At 32.9% G+C, this 23,380-nt stretch overlaps 1 protein-coding gene across 1 annotated transcript in view; it reads left to right on the top strand.

Moving 5' to 3' along the window:
- The first annotated feature begins 11,096 nt into the window (after positions 1-11,096).
- LOC139500959 (uncharacterized) overlaps positions 11,097-23,380 on the top strand; it is a 29,206-nt gene continuing 16,922 nt past the window's right edge. The window contains exons 1-6 of the mRNA XM_071289889.1: positions 11,097-11,192; positions 13,103-13,788; positions 14,190-14,301; positions 17,906-18,004; positions 19,049-19,357; positions 22,824-22,928. Coding sequence (XP_071145990.1) covers positions 13,105-13,788; positions 14,190-14,301; positions 17,906-18,004; positions 19,049-19,357; positions 22,824-22,928 — 1,309 coding nt within the window. The 5' untranslated portion in view covers positions 11,097-11,192; positions 13,103-13,104. The remainder of the gene's footprint in view (positions 11,193-13,102; positions 13,789-14,189; positions 14,302-17,905; positions 18,005-19,048; positions 19,358-22,823; positions 22,929-23,380) is intronic.

Raw genomic sequence — 23,380 nt, 5'->3', positions numbered from 1 at the left:
AAGGTAATCTACTAAAATCCTTAGTTTTCGAAAAATTTATAGTTTTGTAAACAGCAAATGTATAAAAATGACAATATAAGACAATAACAATCAAAACCAAGGAGTAGCCATGGTGTAGTGGTTAGTGCATCGGACTACTAACACAAAGGTTCCTGGTTCTATTCCCGTTCGGGAGGATAATTTCAAGGACTCAATTTTCGGCATTCCCTTGACATCATTTGCTAGTATGGTCTTGAGGAAACGATGATAGTCCGTCGGAAGGGGACAATAAATGGCTGACCCGTGTTAAGAGAGAGCCATATCTCTTGCACGTTAAAGACACCCTTGTAGATTTCGAAAAAGAGCAGGCTAATGCCGTTAAAAGGCAGCACTCGCACTCGCAAAGTGGAAAGGAATTAATATAAGTTTAAAAACTTTCCCAATCTACTATAAATAAATATGTTTAAACTAAAACCAAGTCGTAAACAAAGACGCACAAAACCAAAGGACATTGACATCAACAGTTATAAATAATAATTAAGAAACAACACGAACTATTGATATTCATGCCAAAACCGAAGTGCTGACAAGTATGCTGGTGATACCCTCGAGGATGAAACGTCCACCAGCAGTGGCATCGACCCAGTGGTACAAAATAGTTATCAAAGGTACCAGGATTATAATTTGATACGCCAGACGCGCGTTTCGTCTACATAAGACTCATCAAGGACGCTCATATCAAAATAGTAATAAGCCAAAAAAGTTGAAGAGCATTAAGAACCCAAAATTTCAAAAAAGTTGTTCCAAATACAGCTAAGGTTATCTATTCCTGGGATAAGAAAATACTTAGTTTTTCGAAAAGTTAAAAGTTTTGTAAACAGGAAATTTATAAAAATAAACATATAAGACAATAACAATCAAAATCAAGGAGTAAACAAAGACTCACGAAACCAAAGGACATTGACATCAACAATTATAAACAATAACTAAGAAACAACACGAACTATTGATATTCATGTCAACACCGATGTGCTGACTACTAGGATGGTGATACCATCGGGGACGTAACGTCCACCAGCAGTGGCATCAACCCAGTGCTAAAAAGTAGTTATCAAAGGTACCAGGATTATAATTTAATACGCGGGACGCTCGTTTCGTCTACATAAAACTCATCAAGGACGCTCATAGCAAAATAGTTATAAGCCAAAAAAGTTGAAGAGCATTAAGAACCCAAAATTCCAAAAAAGTTGTTCCAAATACAGCTAAGGTAATCTATTCCTGGGATAAGAAAATACTTAGTTTTTCGAAAAGTTCAAAGTTTTGTAAACAGGAAATTTATAAAAATAAACATATAAGACAATAACAATCAAAATCAAGGAGTAAACAAAAACTCACGAAATTAAAGGACATTGACATCAACAATTATAAATAATAACTAAGAAACAACACGAACTATTGATATTCATGTCAACACCGATGTGCTGACTACTAGGATGGTGATACCATCGGGGACGTAACGTCCACCAGCAGTGGCATCAACCCAGTGCTAAAAAGTAGTTATCAAAGGTACCAGGATTATAATTTAATACGCGAGACGCTCGTTTCGTCTACATAAAACTCATCAAGGACGCTCATATCAAAATGGTTATAAGCCAAAAAAGTTGAAGAGCATTAAGAACCCAACATTCCAAAAAAGTTGTTCCTAATAGAGCTAAGGTAATCTATTCTTGGGATAAGAAAATACTTAGTTTTTCGAAAAGTTCAAAGTTTTGTAAACAGGAAATTTATAAACATGAACATATAAGACAATAACAATCAAAATCAAGGAGTAAACAAAAACCCATAAAACCAAAGGATATTGACATCAACAGTTATAAATAATGACTAAGAAAGAACACGAACTATTGATATTCATGTCAACACTGAAGTGCTGACTACTGGGCTGGTATTACCCTCGTGGATAAAACGTCCACTAGCAGTGGCATCGACCCAATGGCAAGAAATAGTTATCAAAGGTACCAGGATTATCATTTAATACGCTAGACGCGCGTTTCGTCTTCATAAGACTCATCAGTGACGCTCATATCAAAATAGTTAAACATAAAAAAAAAATGAAGAGCATTAAGAACCTAAAATTCTAAAAAAAAAGTTGTGCCAAATACAGCTAAGGTAATCTATTCCTGGGATAAGAAAATCCTTAGTTTTTCGAAAAATTCATAGATTTGTAAACAGGAAATTTATAAAATTGACCATATAATAACAATCAAAACCAAGAAGTAAACAAAGACTCACAAAACCAAAGGACATTGACATCAACAGTTATAAATAATGATTAAGAAACAATACGAACTATTGATATTCATGTCAACACCGATGTGTTTACTACTGGAATGATGATACCCTCGGGGACAAAACGTCCACCGGCAGTGGCATCGACCCAGTGGTAAAAAATAGTTATGAAAGGTACCAGAATTATAATTTAATATGCCAGACGCGCGTTTCGTCTACAAAAGACTCATCAGTGACGCTCATATCAGAATAGTTATAAGCCAAAAAATTGGAAGAGCGTTAAGAACCCAAAATTCCAAAAAAGTTGTTCCCAATACAGGAAAAACAATCTATTGCTGGGATTAGTAAATACTTAGTTTTTCGATAAATTCATAGTTTTGTAAACAGGAAATTTTTTAAAATGACCATATAATGATATAAGACAATGATAATCAAAACCAAGGAGTAAAAAAAGACTCACAAAACCAAAGGACATTGACATCAACAGTTATAAATAATAATTAAGAAACAACACAAACTATTGATACTCATGTCAACACCGAAGTGCTGACTACTGGTCTGGTGATACCCTCGGGGATAAAACGTCCACTAGCAGTGGCATCAACCCAGTGCTAAACAATAGTTATCAAAGGTATGAGGATTATAATTTTAATACGCCAGACGTGCGTTTCGTCTACATAAGACTCATCAGTGACGCTCATATGGAATAGTTATAAGCTAAAAAAGTTAAAGAGCATTAAGAACCCAAAATTCCAAAAAAGTTGTTCCAAATACAGCTAAGGTAATCTATTCCTGGGATAAGAAAATACGTAGTTTTTCGACAAATTTATAGTTTTATCAACAGGAAATTTATAAAAATGACCATATAAGACAATTATAATAATCAAAACAAAAGAGTAAACAAAGACTCACAAAACCAAAGGACATTGACATCAACATTTATAAATAATAATTAAGAAACAACACGAACTATTGATATTCATGTCAACACCGAAGTGCTGTCTACTGGTCTGGTGATATCCTCGACGACGAAACATCCACCTGCAGTGGCATCGACTCAGTGGTAAGAATTAGTTATCAAAGGTACCAGGATTATGATTTGATATCCAAGACGCGAGTTTCGTCTACATAAGACTAACAGCGACGCTCATAGTAAAATAGTTTAAAAGCCAGAAGAGTTGAAGAGCATTAAGAATCCAAAATTCTAAAAAAGTTGTGCCAAATACAGCTAAAGTAGTTTACTCCTGGGATAAGAAAATCCATAGTTTTTCGAAAAATTCAGTTTTGTAAACAGGAAATTTATAAAAATGACCATATAAGACAATAAGAATCAAAACCACGGAGTAAACAAAAACTCACAAAACCAAAGGACATTGACATCAACAGTTATAAATAATAATTAAGAAACAACACGAACTATTGCTATTGATGTCAACCCCGAAGTGCTGACTACTGGGCTGGTGATACCATCGGGGACAAAACGTAATCTAGCAGTGGCATCGACCCAGAGGTAAGAAATAGCTATCAAAGGTACCAGGATTATAATTTAATACGCCAGACGCGCGTTTCGTCTACATAAGACTCATCAGTGACGCCCATATCAAAATAGTTATAAGCCAAAAAAGTTGAAGAACATTAAGAAACTAAAATTCCAAAAAAAGTTGTGCCAAATACAGCTAAGGTAATCTATTCCTGGGATAAGAAAATCCTTAGTTTTTCGAAAAATTCATAGTTTTGTAAACTGGAAATTTATTAAAATGATCATATAAGACAATAAGAATCAAAACCAAGAGTAAACAAAGACTCACACAACCAAAAATCATTCACATTAACAGTTATAAATAGTAATTAAGAAACAACACTAACTATTGACATTCATGTCAACACCGAAGTGCTGACTACTGGGCTGGTGATACCCTCGGGGACGAAACGTTCACTAGCAGTGGCATCAGCCTAGTGTTAAAAACGAGTTATCAAAGGTATCAGGATTATAATTTAATACGCCAGACGTGCGTTTCGTCCACATAAAATTCATCAGTGACGCTCATATGGAATAGCTATAAGCCTAAAAAGTTAAAGAGCATTAAGAACCCAAAATTCCAAAAAAGTTGTTCCAAATACAGCTAAGGTAATCTATTTCTGGGATAAGAAAATACGTAGTTTTTCGACAAATTCATAGTTTTGCAAACCGAAAATTTATAAAAATGACCATATAAGACAATAATAATCAAAACCAAGGAGTAAACAAAAACCCACAAAACCAAAGGACATTGACATCAACAGTTATGAATAAAAATTAAAAAACAACACAAATTATAGATATTCATGTCAACACAGAAGTGCTGACTACTAGGACGATGATACCCTTGGGGACGAAACGTCCACCAGCAGTGGCATCGACCCAGTGGTCAAAAACAGTTATCAAAGTTACCAGGATTATAATTTAATACGCCAGACGCGAGTTTCGTCTACATAAGACTCATCAGTGACGCTCATATGGAATAGTTATAAACCAAAAAAGTTGAAGATCATTAAGAACCAAAAATTCCAAAAAAGTTATTCCAAATACAGTGAAGGTAATCTATTCCTGGGATAAAAAAATACTTAGTTTTTCGACAAATTCATAGTTTTGTAAACAGAAAATTTATAAAAATGACCATATAAGACAATAATAATCAAAACCAAGGAGTAAAAAAAGACCCACAAAACCAAAGGACATTGACATCAACAGTTATAAATAAAAATTAAGAAACAACACGAATTATAGATATTCATGTCAACACCGAAGTGCTGACTACTGGGCTGGTGTTACCCTCGGGGATAAAACGTCCACTAGTAGTGGCATCGACCCAGAGGTAAAAAATAGTTATTAAAAGTACCAGGATTATAATTTAATACGCCAGACGCGCGTTTTGTCGACATAATACTCATCAGTGACGCTCATATGGAATAGTTATAAACCAAAAAAGTTGAAGATCATTAAGAACCCAAAATTCCAAAAAAGTTGTTCCAAAAACAGCTAAGGTAATCTATTCCTGGGATAAGAAAATCCTTAGTTTTTCGAAAAATTCATAGTTTTGTACACTGGAAATTTATTAAAATGACCATAAAAGACAATAAGAATCAAAACCAAGAGTGAAAAAAGACTCACACAACCAAAAATCATTCACATTAACAGTTATAAATAGTAATTAAGAAACAACACTAACTATTGACGTTCATGTCAACACCGAAGTGCTGACTACTGGGCTGGTGATACCCTCGGGGACGAAACGTTCACTAGCAGTGGCATCAGCCTAGTGTTAAAAACGAGTTATCAAACGTATCAGGATTATAATTTAATACGCCAGACGTGCGTTTCGTCCACATAAAATTCATCACTGACGCTCATATGGAATAGCTATAAGCCTAAAAAGTTAAACAGCATTAAGAACCCAAAATTCCAAAAAAGTTGTTCCAAATACAGCTAAGGTAATCTATTTCTGGGATAAGAAAATACGTAGTTTTTCGACAAATTCATAGTTTTGCAAACCGAAAATTTATAAAAATGACCATATAAGACAATAATAATCAAAACCAAGGAGTAAACAAAAACCCACAGAACCAAAGGACATTGACATCAACAGTTCTGAATAATAATTAAGAAACAACACTAACTAGTGATATTCTTGTCACCACCGAAGTGCTGACTACTGGGCTGGTGATTCCCTCGGGGACGAAACGTCCACCAGCAGTGACATCAACCCAGTGCTAAAACATAGTTATCAAAGGTACCAGGATTATGATTTAATACCCCAGACGCGAGTTTCGTCTAAATAAGACTCATCAGTGACGCTCATAGTAAAACCGTTAAAAAGTCAAAAAAGTTGAAGTGCATTAAGAATCCAAAAATCCAAAAAAGTTGTGCCAAATACAGCTAAGGTAATATATTCCTGGGATAAGTAAATCCTTAGTTTTCGAAAAATTCAGTTTTGTAAACAGGAAATTTATAAAAATGACTATATAAGACAATAAGAATCAAAACCAAGGAGTAAACAAAGACTCACAAAACCAAAGGACATTGACATCAACAGTTATAAATAATAATTAAGAAACAACACGAACTGTTGATATTCATGTCAATACCGATGTGCTGACTACTAGGATGATGATACCCTCGGGGACCAAAAGTCCACCAGCAGTGGCATCGACCCAGTGGTAAAAAATAGCTATCAAAGGTACCAGGATTATAATTTAATACACCAGAAGCGAGTTTCATCTTCATAAGACTCATCAGTGACGCCCATATCAAAATAGTTATAAGCCAAAAAAGTTGAAAAGCATTAAGAACCAAAAATTTCAAAAAAGTTATTCCAAATACAGCTAAGGTAATCTATTCCTGGGATAAGAAAATACGTAGTTTTTCGACAAATTCATAGTTTTGTAAACAGAAAATTTATAAAAATGACCATATAAGACAATAATAATCAAAACCAAGGAGTAAACAAAACCCCAGAAAATCAAAGGACATTGACATCAACAGTTATGAATAATGATTAAGAAACAACACGAACTATTGACATTCATGTCAACACCGATGTGCTGACTACTAGGATGATGATACCCTTGGGGACGAAACGTCCTCAGGTAGAAAAGCCTTTGAATTTCAAAAAATCTAAATTTTGTTAACAGTTAATTTATAAATATAACCATATCAATGATAATTCATGTCAGCACAAACAGTGCTGACTACTGGGCTGGTGATACCCTCGGGGAAATAAATTTCCACCAGCAGTGGCATCGAGCCAGTGATTGTAAATAAACTCATCATAGATATCAGGACAAAATGTTGTATATACGTCAAACGCGCGTTTCGTCTACATAAGACTCATCAGTGACGCTCGAATCCAAAAAAGTTAAAAGGCCAAATCGAGACCGAAGTTGAAGAGCATTGACGATCAAAATTCCTAAAAGTTTTGCCAAATACAGCTAAGATAATCTATGACTGAGGTAGAAAAGCCTTAGATTTCAAAAATTCAAAATTTTGTTAACAGTTAATTTATAAATATAACCATATCAATGATAATTCATGTCAGCACAAACAGTGCTTACTACTGGGCTGGTGAAACCCTTGGGGAAATAAATCTCCAAGAGCAGTGACATCGACCCAGTGGTTGTAAATAAACTCATCATAGATATCAGGACAAAATGTTGTATATACGCCAAACGCACGTTTCGTCTCCATAAGACTCATCAGTGACGCTCGAATTCAAAAAAAGTTAAAAGGCCAAATAAAGTCCGAAGTTGAAGAGCATTCACGATCAAAATTTCTAAAAGTTTTGCCAAATACAGCTAAGGCAATCTATGACTGAGGTAGAAAAGCCTTAGATTTCAAAAATTCAAAATTTTGTTAACAGTTAATTTATAAATATAACCATATCAATGATAATTCATGTCAGCACAAACAGTGCTGACTACTGGGCTGGTGAAACCCTCGGGGAAATAAATCTCCAAGAGCAGTGGCATCGACCCAGTGGTTGTAAATAAACTCATCATAGATATCAGGACAAAATGTTGTATATACGCCAGACGCATGTTTCGTCTCCATAAGACTCATCAGTGACGCTCGAATTCAAAAAAAGTTAAAAGGTCAAATAAAGTCCGAAGTTGAAGAGCATTGACGATCAAAATTTCTAAAAGTTTTGCCAAATACAGCTAAGGTAATCTATGCCTGATGTCAGGTCCAAAAACATCCTATTGAAGGCGGACAAATAAATAAATAATGGAACAATAAGTAGGTCTGCAGTATTTTTAAGATGGCAAACAAATCTCCTTGTTAACAATTTAAGGTATAACATATGTTTTCACTACTTGACTTTTAATCTATGATAAACGGGACGATTATCAATTTCCCATTTCTCAGCAGTAACATACCCTCTGTCCCTTCGTTACATATCTCAATTGTTACCTTATTCTCGTGCATGTTTACACTATACAGACTTCATATACAGGAGTGTGCTCCTAACGCAAAAACTGCTCCAACAAATTCAGAGGACAGATTAAAAATGACACTCCGTAAATTTTACGGACACCTTCACGAATTGCTTGATCCATACGATGTGTCTTTGTCCAAACTAAGTAATCATATTTTTACCACGTGTTAGATTGTGGTTTGTCATTATGTCGTCTGATCTTTTAATTACCGAACGTGACTTATTCCCGATTGTGACTGTTTTGCTGAGCGTGTATTCGCATTGCTATAAGACGTGTCACGGTACTTTTCTATCCCATATTCATGTATATGGTTTTGATGTTATTCTCATCGGATTTTTTCAAATGTCTTAGCGTTTATAGTTGTAAACCCTATTATTTTCTGATGTATACGTGTGTTATGGTAAATATAATGAATCGTCCAGTTCATTTACTATATTTTAGTTTGGATCAACGAAATGTATATTTGGTTTACAGTTTGATTCAGAAGAAACACCGACATAGCTAGATAATACAATTGATTATCTAATTACTGCCACAATTTAATGCTAATTAGTATTGTTATTTCATTGTTATTAATAAATGTTATATCAGTCTTACAAATCTAATCTTGAGTTCTTTCTTAATTCTATCTTATTTTTTGGAAATCTCTTTAGAAATTTAAATGTGATCTCACTTTGTGCGTTGATGGCTTTGGCTAACTCGGCTGCGTATTGTTATGTGCTGATTTAGGTTGTTTTGTGTAATGTATCCTTTTTTATTCTGTAGTTAGTCACCACTTTGTTTTTATCATGTATAAGATTGAGAATGGAAATTGGGAATGTGTCAAAGAGACAACAATCCGACCAAGCATGGAACAGAACACAGCAGAAGGTCACCAACAGGTCTTCAATGCAGCGAGAAACTCCTGCACCCGGTGGCGTCCTTCAGTTGGCCCCTAAACAAATATATATACTAGTTTTTTTATAAAGTCATTTTATAAAATTACTTGTTTGCAAAAGTATAATGTTCTTGTCCCAGGCAGAAAAACCTAACCGTATTGGTCTTTGAAACATTGGTCCTCGGTGCTCTTCAACTTTGTACTTGTCTTGGTTTTCGAACTTTTTTTATCTGGGCGTCACTGGTGGGTCTTGTGTGGACGAAATGCACGTTTGACATATTAAACTATAAACCTGGTACCTTTTGTTAGCTATTATTCGTGTGTTTCTCTGTCCTGTATGTCCTTCCATTTATTTGTATTGTTATCCTGTCATGTTATGTGGTCATATTTATATGGTTATATTTAACATTACCATAAAAGCGGGAGGGATGGCATGCTACAAAACCTGGTTCAACCCACCGTTTGTTACATTTTAATATTGTGTTTCTGTTGTGTCGTAGTTCTACTCTTATATTTGATGCGTTTTCTTCAGTTTTAATTTGTAACCCGGATTTGTTGTTTTTTTTCTCAATCGATTTATGAATTTCGAACAGCAGTGTACTAGTGTTGCCTTTATTTACATATCATCAGTGATTTTAATTTTTGTCTTTATTTCAACCTTTTTGTCTATATATAGTTACTATCTCGTGAATTCTCCCTTGACATCATTTGTGAGTATGGTCTTGAGGAAACGATGATAGTCCGTCGGAAGGGGACGATAAATGGCTGACCCGTATTAAGAGAGAGCCATATCTCTTACACGTTAAAGACACCCTTGTAGATTTCGAAAAAGAGTAGGCTAATGCCGCTACAAGGCAGCACTCGCACCCGAAAAGTGGAAAGAGATTAATATAAGTTGTAAAACTTGTTTCCCAATCCACTATAAATAAATATGTTTAAACTAATTCGATTGATTTATGTCAAGTGGTTTTCCTTGTTTCAATTAAACACTTGTCGATGTTTAAGTATTTTCTACAATTGCTGTGCGATTGTGAAAGTACAAGTAATGAAAATAAAATGTAAACATTTTGTTAAAACTTCCTGTTACAATGTAAAGCTTAACATATTACGTAGACATCTGACCATTGTCAAAGACTATTTATATATGTTGCACTCGAGATGTCTTTTTACTTTTTGTGTCGTTAGTTTACACAAGTTACCAGTCTAATACAATTTCATCTGTTGTATTGTACTAAACAAAAGAGTAATATTTGTTAAAAGTGGTTATCGTAAGGTACATTAAGGGCAATTTTAAAATATATTAGTTTTTATTTTAAAGAGATATATTTCAAATTTGTAAAAGTGTATGCCCCTTTAAAAAAAAAATATTGTCCGTTGATATCCGTATTGTCCGTATATCGATTAGATAAGGAATGAGGTTAGATCATGTATTTTTTTTTTAGACATTTTCACAAAACAGTTTAATATTAATCGTTTTTTTCCTCAAAACTAGTCATTAAAAGATAACTTTTCTGTAAACAGAATTTTCAAAGAAATCCAAATACCTCATCTCGATTTGAGCATTAAATGACATAGAAGGGTCATCAAACTTATTATTACACGAACTCTTAAAGCCAACGTATAATATTACACCGTTCTATATTTTTTTGTAGAAAATGCTTTTAATGCATACGAAATAAATTCCAGTGAAATTGAGCGAACTTCTTCCCAGTGAACAATGACGAAAACAAATACCAGATGATCTGGATGGATACATATCCATTTTTGTATTTTTAGGGTTATTTTATACTGGTCTGTCTTTGATTACTGTGCTCATTATATTCGATACTGTAATCATTATATCAGCCCATTATTCAATATTCTTAATTTGTTCACCAATTGTTACATTTTTTACCCATAGTGATTTCTTTTTTGTAAGCACCATCTAGACCCTTATATAAAACATTCAGAATAACTTGAGTTTCACTTCCCGATACATTAAACAGATGTGCACACGTACATTTTACAGTTTGAGATTTTGATAATTTAAGTCGAAAAAATGGCTTCAGCTGCAGAAAGAGTTAATTAACCATTGGTAAATATATGTTTCTTTATACATATTAGGTTATCATAAACATGTTTATATATATAAATACCTGTATATTATCGCATGCTTACTTGTGGTAAACATAGTATAGCCTATAAGTAAGTAGGTCAAATGATTTCTTTTTAAATATATTACATACACTATAAAGTCTAAAATGCATGATTTTTTATTGCTTTGAACTAGTTGTCAGTAACTGTGAGTACTCTCTGATCTGTAGTTATTGTCTTTTTGATGGGGGATGTACAAGTACACGTCCATGTCCACGTTGTGTTTTTGTTAAATGTATAAAAAAAGAAGATGTGGGGTGATGTACGCGTGGTTCCATTTGTATTAATCCGATGAGTTCATATTTTTTCAACGGGTTTATCGTTTGATCTCATGTGGCTACCCAACTGTTCCAGGTAGCTTCACATTCTATGTGTACCTGTACCATGCCAAGAGCCTGCAATTGTCGTTGTTTTGCGGTTTCTGTCCCAGATAAGGAGAGGGTTTTTGTGCTAATTAACTAGTTTTACTCCGCCACATTCTGTTTGTGCCTGTTCCAAGTCAGAAACCTGGTAATAAGTGGTCTTCGTGTGTTGCTGTGTTGCTGTGTTGCATATTTGTTTTTCGCTCATTATTTTGTTAGCAAATCAGGCCGTTAGTTTACTTGAATTTTTGAATTGTTTTACATTTGTCATATTTTGAATCTTTTATAACTAACACTACAAAATGGTCAGTCTGAAAAGACCAGATTTTGTGCTCGACCAGTTAAGTCGAGCAGGCATTTTACTCGACTAGTATCGACATTGTCTCGACATTAGTTAACTGTGCAAAACTATACTCGACAAGGTCTCGACTTAACTTTATAAGTCTGATTGAGTACTTGATGATCTTGGAGTAGTCTAAAATTGCTTGGACCAAAGCTCGACCAGTCTCGTCCAGTCTCGACGTGTCTCGACTAGTTTCGACCTTCAAATTTATTCTTGACTGGTGTAAATCAACATATTTAACTAAACTAAATATAGATCTATCAAAATTCCAGTGTACTTGTAAGTTTGGTTTATTGCTGTAAAATTAAAAAAAAAATTAATAGGTAAATAAATGGATTTAATTCAGATAGCCATCTTTAATTATTTCATTACTTTTTCAAATCAACTTGGATTTTCATCATACTTTACTTCTTTCTCAATTATATATTGATCTTACTAAATTCCAGGTTGTTATATAGATTGGTGTATTGCTGTCAAATTTAAGGATTTAATTAATCTAGGTAATCTAGTTCGGACAAATTTAGATAGGACACTCATGATCAGTGGTTGTTTATTCTGTCATTTGGTCTATTTTTAAGAGTTTCGCATTGGCAAGCATTATTATCACAGGAAATGTCATGGAGTGAACAGAGCTTTATTAAAACTATTGTTTCTTAACGATGCTCATACGTTAGGCATGTGATAAGGAGCACCCCTAGTTTTTCAGTGATCAGGAAACTTGCAGATGTGAAAATATGTCTCATCAAACATTCATCTTAGTTGTTTTTTTTCTATTGTTTCCATCAATTTGAAAAGGGTGGCGCAATTTTACATAGCCTTCCAGCAGTTGGTAAAGTAAAAGTAAAATGCTTTATCTATCTACAGCTTTATCTCAAATGACTCATGTGGCTACCATTAGTTTGTCCCGTTAAGTACTTAATTGTAAATTGTTTTTTAGATGATAAAAAAGCAGGACAAATAAAACGGAATGAAAAATGTTGATGACAACGGACTATTTTTCTCCCAAATATATTTAACATAGAATCTGAATCAATCGATAAGAAAGAGAAAAATTACCAAATTAAAACAAGTATGATGATGTGAACGTTTTTGACTTTATTTCGTTATAATGAGATTTTCACTGACATTATTTTAAATTGTTTTTAGATATGGCACCTACGGAAAGAACAAACTACTTCAAGTTAGTGGCATTGCTTGTTGACATTGCATGCCATGTTATCTGCACTTATATAAGAGAACACATTCTTGATTCATCTAGTTTCGAGTCATTTCTGAAAAAGGAAAAACACAAATTATTACACTTGTATGAAACAACTGAGTGTTGTGAATGTGTGTCACAAAAGATAAAAGGTGAACAAGTAATATCAAGAAAGCAATTACTTCTATTGTATAAATCAGACGAAACTAAACAGGTTCGAAATCACAAAAAATATGTCGGTGGGAAAGTGGCCCAAATATGTATCTGTAAATATGTTGCAGTAGAAAAAATAGATGTAAAAATCATTGATATAACACTTGCAAACCAAATAATTCTTAAATGTGGAAAACAAGAATTAGGGCTAGATAATTGGATGGCGCAAATAAAAGAAGTGCGAAATTCGATATTCCATACATCAGATATACAAGAAATAACTGATGATAAATTTAGCAGGAAATGGAACAAATTGCAAGGATCAATATTGGGAATAGCAGGTCTCATAGGCAGAACGTTCGTTGAGGAAACCGAGAAAAAGATTTTTCAAACAAAAAAGCTTACATTTATTCCTGATTATATGCTGAAGTATGAAATAATGTGTCGTGACTACTGGAAAAATAAGTGTGCTGAATTTGAGGTACGATTTTCGTTGAATCGAAGGTAAATCTAAAGTTATCAGTAATTAGAGATTTTAGATACGAAGTAGTAAAAATAATAATGACTGGTATGGTATTGAGATACCTATCAACAAAGATATTTTTATTTTGAATATGCACATCATTCAAAAGATATTTACATCATCTTAAAAAGGATAGTTATTGCTATATAGTTTCAAATATGAGGCCTGCTTTTATTTATGACATTACATGTTCTTATATGTTAGCAGATGTTCTACGGTTGAAAACAGCTGTTTTAAATTGCATGTACATCCAAATTGCCACTCTTTAATGAATTGATTAATATTCTCATGTTGAAACGACATCAAACTTTAATGAAATACTTAATATCTGTAACTGGTAATTTATGTTGTTTTTAAAGAGAGCTCAGATCGAAGAATTCGAAAAGAAAGCTAAGTCTCTTCACATACAATATCCGAATGATTTCAGTGAATCTATTGGCAAAGATTACCAGAAAACCAAGGAAGGAATACGTAAATATGCAGAATAATAAGTAAACTGTAGAGCGATAGTTTGCCATTCTTTTTATTTAGTTTCCGGTAAAGGATGTTACCAAAGGATCTGCAATAATTGAAAAAGGAATGAGGCAAAACAAAAGATTGATTTATATTACTAAACGAAAAATACAAAAAGGACATTTTAACTCACAAAAGTGAAAGTCCTAAATATGGCTAATCAAGAAAAAGAACAAACAGATAAACAACAGTTAAAAAAATTAACATAGAAAACTAAGACTGTGCTACAACATTACCACCGAAAACTGTGAGAGATCTCAGTTGCTCCTGAAGGTTAAGAAGGCCCTGTTCCATATGCGACACCCATTGGGTTTCTCCTTAAAAATAACTTGACACCTTATTTCTAATTAGTAGTTGACTCTTTGTATAACCCTAAGACATCATCAAGTAAATTAATTATCGATAATGTAAATTTTCTTATTCTGAAACATAACTGAATGAGAAATTGTGAAACTGAAACTTCTTTTTCAAAGGTTACTTTCGGTTAAAAGGGGACGGAATTGCAGTTTCAACATTTGGAACGTATCCGTCGTGATCTGTGAAACCTTTACTCCATAAAAGTGAACCAACTTGAGATGGTGTTCGTAAAATATACAAAGATTTTGGCTCTTAGATGTTTTCGCTTCGTTGTGAACAGCAGCCCTATATCAATAGGAAATCATTATATCAAAAAAAGTACTGGAATATCGTATCAATTCGGAGACATATATTTCGAATGCAGAAGCTACTAGAATGTGGGTTCATATAAACTGAAATTTCACAACTGGGTAGCAGTAATTGTCTCTTTTGTCGTAGGCTTTGTTTTCAACCGACCCTAATTGTCAATAGATATGAGGCAGACGTATCTGTATCTGTTCCCCTCTTTTATCGTCAGTTTGATGGGAAGGATACGTTCAACATTGTCAACAAATTTTGAATTATCTAGTGATGTAGCATGATGTAAATCTCAAGGATATCTATAACATTCTTGTTGTCTTCCTAAAACGTTATTGCATAATGCCACCATCGTATGAGGAAACGGACTTATTAGAAATTTCAAATAAAGTATCAATAATCCTTATAATGTATTTTAATCACAGTTGTTTTTTTAAAAGTGTGATTTATTTCTTCCTAATATAAGATACTTGTAACAAAATCATGAAAAAGAAAAAAAAAGAAATGAAAAAGATACCAAAATGATAAAATAAAAGTGACAGAGCACGATATTCACAGATAAAACTCATTGCAAATTGCATACACTGAAAGAGGTAAATATAGATTTCTTCACTACAACACGCGTATGACGATATTTCTCCACTCGAATCAGTGAAAATTAAATTAAAACATTTTAGCGCGAGGTTTGACGATCTTTTCAAAAAATTAAAATTTGAATGTTAAGAGTTAAGAAATATGGTAATACACGAGTTTAAGTGGTTGGATCTGTTTCTATAATGGTTTTTGTTCTTCCTTTTCAAAGATATGCAGAAAGTTGTATTCTTTATATGTTTCGTATTTAGGTATGGTCATCAGATATTTCACTAGTGATTTTTCTAACATTGCTCAATAAATGTGATAATAACACAAAATTTTTACACATTTTTTCATAGATTTTTGTTTAGACATTTCCAAAATAAATTTGCTCGCTAGTAAAAAACAAATTTCGCCTGTCAAACTTTTACATACATATCTCTCTTGCTAATATTTTTTCATAGGAAAGAGTCGAAAAAACTAGTGATTGATTTGGTGTGGCTCATATGGGTAGTAAATTTATATAATAATTCATAATGACTCATCGTCTTCTGCTGTTATCTGCTCTATGGTCGGGTTGTTGTCGCTTTGACACATTCCCCATTTCCTTTCTCAATTTTGATTTCACATAAAGGAGATTTTGGTATACACATGATTTTGAAAACCTTAAAAGCTCTCAATCTAAATCAATTCGTTGGCAGTTTTTCTGTAGCTCTTTTTGACGATATATTAACAATATTTCACATAGGGTATTTACATTTTTCATTGAATATGAAAATCATGCAATTACACTGGACATTTCACAATTGACGACATAACATAATTTTTCAATACCATAGGAACAAATAAAGAGAAAATTGAAAAATGATATACAATTTCCTTGAACACCTCATAACTGATATTCTAATTTATCATTTTGTTTATGAAAAAAGCATTTAAGCATATACATATTATTTATTGAGAAATGAACTACAAAGAAAGTACATTTGTAAGGGATACACATTACAAAAAAAAATAATAGAAATCATACACTTTATATAAACAGCCCGGTGTATTGTTAACAATAACAAAATACAAAGATGAACGAATTGCTCATTATCCTCTGAACATACGTGTGTTCTGAGTTAAATAGATCACGTATATACAGTAATGGATAATTTACAAACTATGACCAACTGATTGTTAAAAAGATCCGGATATAGGTTTTCTAGATTATCAATTTAAAGTTTACGGGGGATCAGTAATATTCTACTGCGCATAATTTCACACATGAATTACCATGTACACGAAAGTTTGTGTCTTAAAATCACTTTTTTTTTATAAATAATTTGATTGATTAAAAATGTTATATTATTGTATTTTTGTCACAAAAACAATATTATCGTTGTTATGTGTATCTGTGAAAGGCTCAAAATGACCTTTCACCCAATTTCACCATTTTCCAGTCAAAAGTTTTGGTTTTAAGTCAAAAAAAATGTTTTCCATATCGGTGCCTATATTTTTTTATTTTTTATTTTTTGAAGCTATATTTCAGCTTTTTATAATACAGTTTTGGACCAATTGTCGCAGACAGTTTTTTTTTTATATTCCGGTAAAAATATGTCAACACCTCTATTTTCCCTATCATTTCTTTGAAAATGTTCCCTTTTACATACCTGTTTGAAAGTGATATTTGGATCTTAATTGGACATTCTGTAAAGATGAAAATAACAAAAAATACGTCACTTCGGACAGAAACTTCGGAAAGACCTGAACTACCTTAATATTGTACGGGTGCCTTAATTTTCAATTGATGACCATGTTGTATCAAGCAATAAATAAAATACACGATCTTTAAAATGGGGCTTACTAGGATGCAAGTTGTCTTTAGTCTCATCCCTCTCCCTTTACCCTCGTAAATGTTACTGACCGTAATCATATCTGTAGTAGCAATCTTTATAACTGATAAGTAAAAAACTTACAAAACCTGAATGTCGAGAATCAACAGAAGACATACCGTAAAGTAAGCAATAAAAGGCCATTGAATGTTAATTAAAAAAAAAACAAAAAACAACAGGCTGATCATGTAACAAAAAAAAGTAAAATAAAACAAAATACAAACATAAACAAAATCTCGAAAGCTTCGAAGGAACGAATTTTATACAGTTTTTCATTTGCTGTAATCCATAACGATTTGGTTAAATGATTACAATTATTTTGCCATCATTGACAACATAAAGTTGTAAAATTGTAATATGTCTACGTCTTTTCGACTCGTTTCAAATACCATATTTATGCCATGGAATGTAATTTCATATTTCAATTGTTACATCATTATCTCCTCTTCGTTGAATAGGAAACCTAAGAACTATTGTTGACAACATTAATATACTAATAAACGTGTTTGGACAGCATGAAGATATGACGTCAACAGATAGAGAATCAGTTAAAAAAGGTATGATTTTTAATAGAAAATTGAACATTTATGGTCTAAATGCAATAAAGAAGAAAGACACGCTGTCTTTGTAAGAAACTACTTAACATTGCGTAAGCATTCAGTGTGTTGTTTTTGTGTCTTACTGGTTATAGGGGCCCGCCTAGAGATGAATCAAACTATAGTGATCAGTATGTCTGTCCGTCTGCCCGACTGTCCGTAACAAATTGTATCCGCTATATACCTTGAGCACAGTTATGATTTCATAATTTCTATTTAACATGCATATAAACCAACACCAGAGGGCGTGTCATAACGTATGTACAACTTCCTATGTCAAAGTTCATGTTCACAAAGTTGGGTTTTACTTGACAAACCCATGTCCTATGGTACAGATTATGTTCACTCTATATAACCATTATGATTTCTCAGTTTTTAAATCAACCTATATATATTCAGAAGTCACGCTATGCATTCATATTATACTAGGAAAGTTAGTGCAGGAGTTTTATCTGTTTAAATTAATTACCAAATATAAAACTTTCACTAAAAACATAGAATAAAATCACTCTCAGCACATAACGAGTCTATGTAATAATTTTAAAAAGCACTTCAAATCAACTCATCCGTTTAATTATTTTACCACACGTTATTTACTGCGGCGTCTACAGAGATGGCTCGATTCTCAATGATGTCACAATTTGATCACCAATATATGGTTTATATGTCGTTTGGTTCCTCTTATATTTGAATGTTAATTCACATTATTATAAAACGTGTCACGGTACTTTTCTATCTCAAACTCATGTATTTAGTTTTGATGTTATATTTGTTATTCTCATCGGATTTTGTCTAATGCTTAGTTCGTTTCTGTGTGTGTTACATTTTAATGTTGTGTCGTTATTCTCTTGTATTTAATGCGTTTCCCTCGGTTTTGGTTTGTGACCCGGATTTGTTTTTTTTTTCTATCGATTTATGAGTTTTGAACTTCGGTATACTACTGTTGCCTTTATTCATATGGTGACATAAGTCATGACAAACTTCAGTTTTACTCTGATATTCCAGACTTTCAGAGAGTTCATGTCCCTGTAATCTTACAACTTGACTTACCAGCTCCATGGAACAGAACGAAAATTTTGGACTATCTCAACGAGATGAGGTTAAATAGAACGTCTGATACGAATATTAGAATTATAGCAGTTTCTCCTGATGATCTCAATATCTATTCAGAGATCGCAAGCGCAGTTCTTAGAAAAGTCGATTTACTGCAAGACGAGGTCAAAAAAATTATGTCTGGAATGCTGTCTGACGCGGAAGTTGACTTACAACAAAATGCTGAAGTTGTTGTTAATTTAACAATACAGGAGATGACAGGTATCTTCTTTTGCGTTGAAATATTTATATTACTTTGCATTTGTGTAAAAATAGTTTGAAATGTGAAAAACAATTTGATTATCTACGTAAGGACTTATTCGCCGCTGTATAAATGGAGAGGACATTGCCTTAAAACATAATGTGTTCGAAAAGTTTATGAGCTATTATTTGGCCCCTGAAATTTCAAAAAGAGGAACCTGGTTTAAGTCTCTCAAATTTAATTGATTTTGGTGATGAATATGAGTTATTGTAAAAAGTAAAATCACAAAAATACTGAACTTAGAGGAAGATCAATTGGGAAAGTCCATAATCACATGGCAAAATCAAATAACAAAACGCATCAAAAACGAATGGACAAAAACTGTCATATTCCTGACTTGGTACAGGCATTTTCAAATGTAGAAAATGGTGGATTAAACCTGGTTCTATAGCGCTAACCCTCTCACTTTAATGACAGTCTCATCAATTTCCGATATTTTTACATTGATGCGTTAAATAAACAGACACAATAAATATAATAGTCAAAATATGGGTACATCAGTCATCATCGTTTAACAATTTTAAAAGGAACAATTTAACAGAACACTAAAACATCTACTATTTACGAACACATTTATTGAGTGTCTGACGTCAGAAAATTTTATACGTCACATAAATTTGTCGTTCAATGTGCGTACAAACAATTTTAAAATTTTCATGGGAATGTTAGCATATAGGGTTAAAAAATCAAAAGTATGTAAGAATAAATTTAAGAAATAGACCGAGATTTAAACTAGTCCAAAAGTTATATATAGAATTTATAAGAATCCAAAAATAGTTAATACCACTACGCGATTGAATGATTTTGACGTTTGTGGTTCAACGTATATTGTAATTCATAATAGAAATATATCATAATGACATATAATAGAACAATATCATACTGACGGGATCTTTTAAAGTACAGAGTCACGTTATAAGAACAAAAGAAATACAAAAAGTCGCAAATACAAAACAAACCACAAAAAAATGAAAGCCAATACAAACACATTGACGAGATGTATAAGTACCGAGCCACGTGAAACGGATATCACATGAAACCATTCAACAGTAAAAGTAATATTAATAATAGAACAAAGACAAATGAAAGAACTATAAAACATGTTGTTAAGATGATAAACAACATCAGTACGAAGAATCTATACATCAAGACCATCGTGTATTATTTGAGAAGTTGATACGGAATATTTATCAACAAGGTCTTGGTACCTTCCGATGAACTTTTTTAGAAAAAGAACGAGACGTTCTTTGACATACCCCTGTTTCATCAACTTTCTACTCAGACACTGATGACGTATTACAAAGTCTGAGTAGGAGCTGCAAGCTTTTGAATATCGATTAAGTTGGGAAATATATATCCCATATGCAGGTGAAGTTGGTATATTGCTACTAAGGTGGGGAAAATTTATGATTTCAAAATTAAAATCGTCTCGTTTGTCATAGATTCTGGTACTGAGATGACTGTGTAAGTCAAATTCGAGATATAAGTCTAAAAATGAGGCGGAGGAAGCCGTGTCTGTTGTTTCTTTAATCTCTAGTTCTGGGGGATATATTAATGGAACCCAACCAGAAAAGTTCGGATTGTTTATGGAAAGAACATCATCAATATATCTGAAAGTGAAATTGAATAATCTGGCTTCTTTGATTCTCTTGTTTTTTACAAGTGTCTGGAGGAACTCCGATTCATATGAAAATAAGAAGAGGTCGGCAAGAAGAGGCGCACAGTTTGTTTCGCATAGGAATGCCGACAATTTGTTGGAAAAGTCTACCTCCAAACTCAACAAATATGTTGTCGATAAGAAACTCCAGCATACTGACCACTTGTTCTTCTGTGTAGCATATTTTACCTTTTTGTTTGTCACTATTTACGAAATTTGCCTTATGAAATCCCAAAGTAATAAATTTATAGCGTATGCTACCATTTTTATGTTGAAAGGCATTGTGGATTATTACTTTTAGGCGATTTTTCAATTTCACATGGGGAATGGTGTTATACAGGGTTGAAAAATCAAAAGTTTTGATGGAACTAATTTCAGAAAAAGACCGAGATTTAAAATTGTCTAGAAGTTCTTTAGAATTTTTAAGAATCCACATATGGTTAATACCACTACGCGAGTAAACAGTTTCACAGTATTTCTGAAGACCCTCTTTCACTGTGGACAGAATTTTAGTCAATCTAATGGACAATTCCTTAGTAGAACATGAAGATGAGCCAGCAATATACCGTTGTTTGTACGGAATTTTATGAAGCTTAGGTATCCAATACAAACAAGGTAAGTCCTCCGATTTGGTGTTCAATGCAATGTTTATTGAAGCCATGAAGGAAGTTAGCGTTTGATTTTGTCAGGTTTTACGGACATCCCTTTTTTTTAATTCGACTTGAAGTTCTGTACTTTTGTTGGTTTTTTTTAAATTCTGGACACTTAACTTAAAAAGGGTCACTTTTTGTATCTCTATGACGACATAAACAAATTATTACTGTTTAAGAATAAGACCTATCATTACCATTTCAAAAAAAGGTTTTTGTCAAACAATGAGATATAACCACTTTTTGTTTTTGTAAAATACGAATTGTATCAAAATATTTTTATGAGCTTTGTGACAAGCACAAACAAAATAAGGCGGCGTTAAATAAGTTTGTGAGCGTTTTTCCCTAGCCCTAACCCGGAACAGTGGTGTACCAGTACAACATTAGAACTAAGTGTCAAAACCACTTACGAAAGACCCAACTCATCAGATCAAACTTATATACTGATCGGACGTGGCAGGGTATTTCTCATCACTTATCCCTAACAACAACATGTGAATTCAAAATATAAATATGACAGTGCATATAACTCGTATTTCAAAGAAAAAGGTGGCACTGTGCTTAATACCATACCACGTGTGTACACTGGTCTCCGCATGGGCTTTTACCATCATGGTAATGAAATTCGATTTTAATCGAATGTGAAGCTATCTAAGATTATAAAATTATATATAGTGTTATGATAGTCATGCTACGATTTATAAAAATTGGATGATATTCTAAAATTCCCTGTTTTCCAGGAAAAATATGAAATTCGTGGGGAGAACACTGGTGAAAATGGATCGAAACAAAATTTGTACACCATACACTAGTGCAATACTTTAAAAAAAATGTTAAGGTAAAAGAAACCGGTAGACCATCTTTCAGTTATCCGAGATGGCCAGAAACGAACAAATGTTCAGTTTGACAGTATATATAGGTAAAACTTACAAACAATTGGTTTGTTATAGAATAGATTTCTAAGATTTTTTTTTATATAATCACGACTTGGTTTTACTAGTTATCATGTCATAGCAGCTCGATACAAACTTTTTATCTATAAAGTGATTAAATACTAGACATTTCAGTACATGACACAGTTGTAAACCATATATTAAAATATTTGATTTTTCTAAATAGTTTTAAAAGATAAAATTGAGAAGGAAAGTGAAGATGACGAAAAACAGATGGACCATATTTCAATTATCCATGATGACGAGACACGAACAACTATTCAATTTGATGGTAAGTAAAGACTCACACACTTTTTGTTTGTAAATAATGTCAACAGTATGCCACTTTTAAAAAGTCTTAAATCGATCGAGAGAAAACAAGTACGGCTTACAAACTAAAAATGAGGTAAACACATCCACCATAAGAGGAAAACAAACGAACAGCATGAACACTGTTGTGCAACAAAACATACATAGAAACGGACTTTTTATTAATAACTTGTCATATTCCTGACTTGGTACTTTTGTAACATTATAATTTTGACACATAATTTTTAAATGTTATAGCCATCTTGTTTCAATTGTTCATCTTATATAACACGTATAAACACAATTGAATTTTTAAGGGTCACTAGCTGCCAAATTCATGTTCACACCGATTTTAATCAAATTCTCATATTTGATTAATAACACTGTAAAACATTTATCCAAACTATTAAAAGTCTAAAATAAACAATTAACAGG

The sequence above is a fragment of the Mytilus edulis genome, chromosome 13, assembly GCF_963676685.1.
Source record: "Mytilus edulis chromosome 13, xbMytEdul2.2, whole genome shotgun sequence".
In the NCBI taxonomy this organism is placed as follows: domain Eukaryota; kingdom Metazoa; phylum Mollusca; class Bivalvia; order Mytilida; family Mytilidae; genus Mytilus; species Mytilus edulis.
Note: the sequence above shows the minus strand (reverse complement) of the source record. Positions and strands in the feature narration are given on the sequence as shown.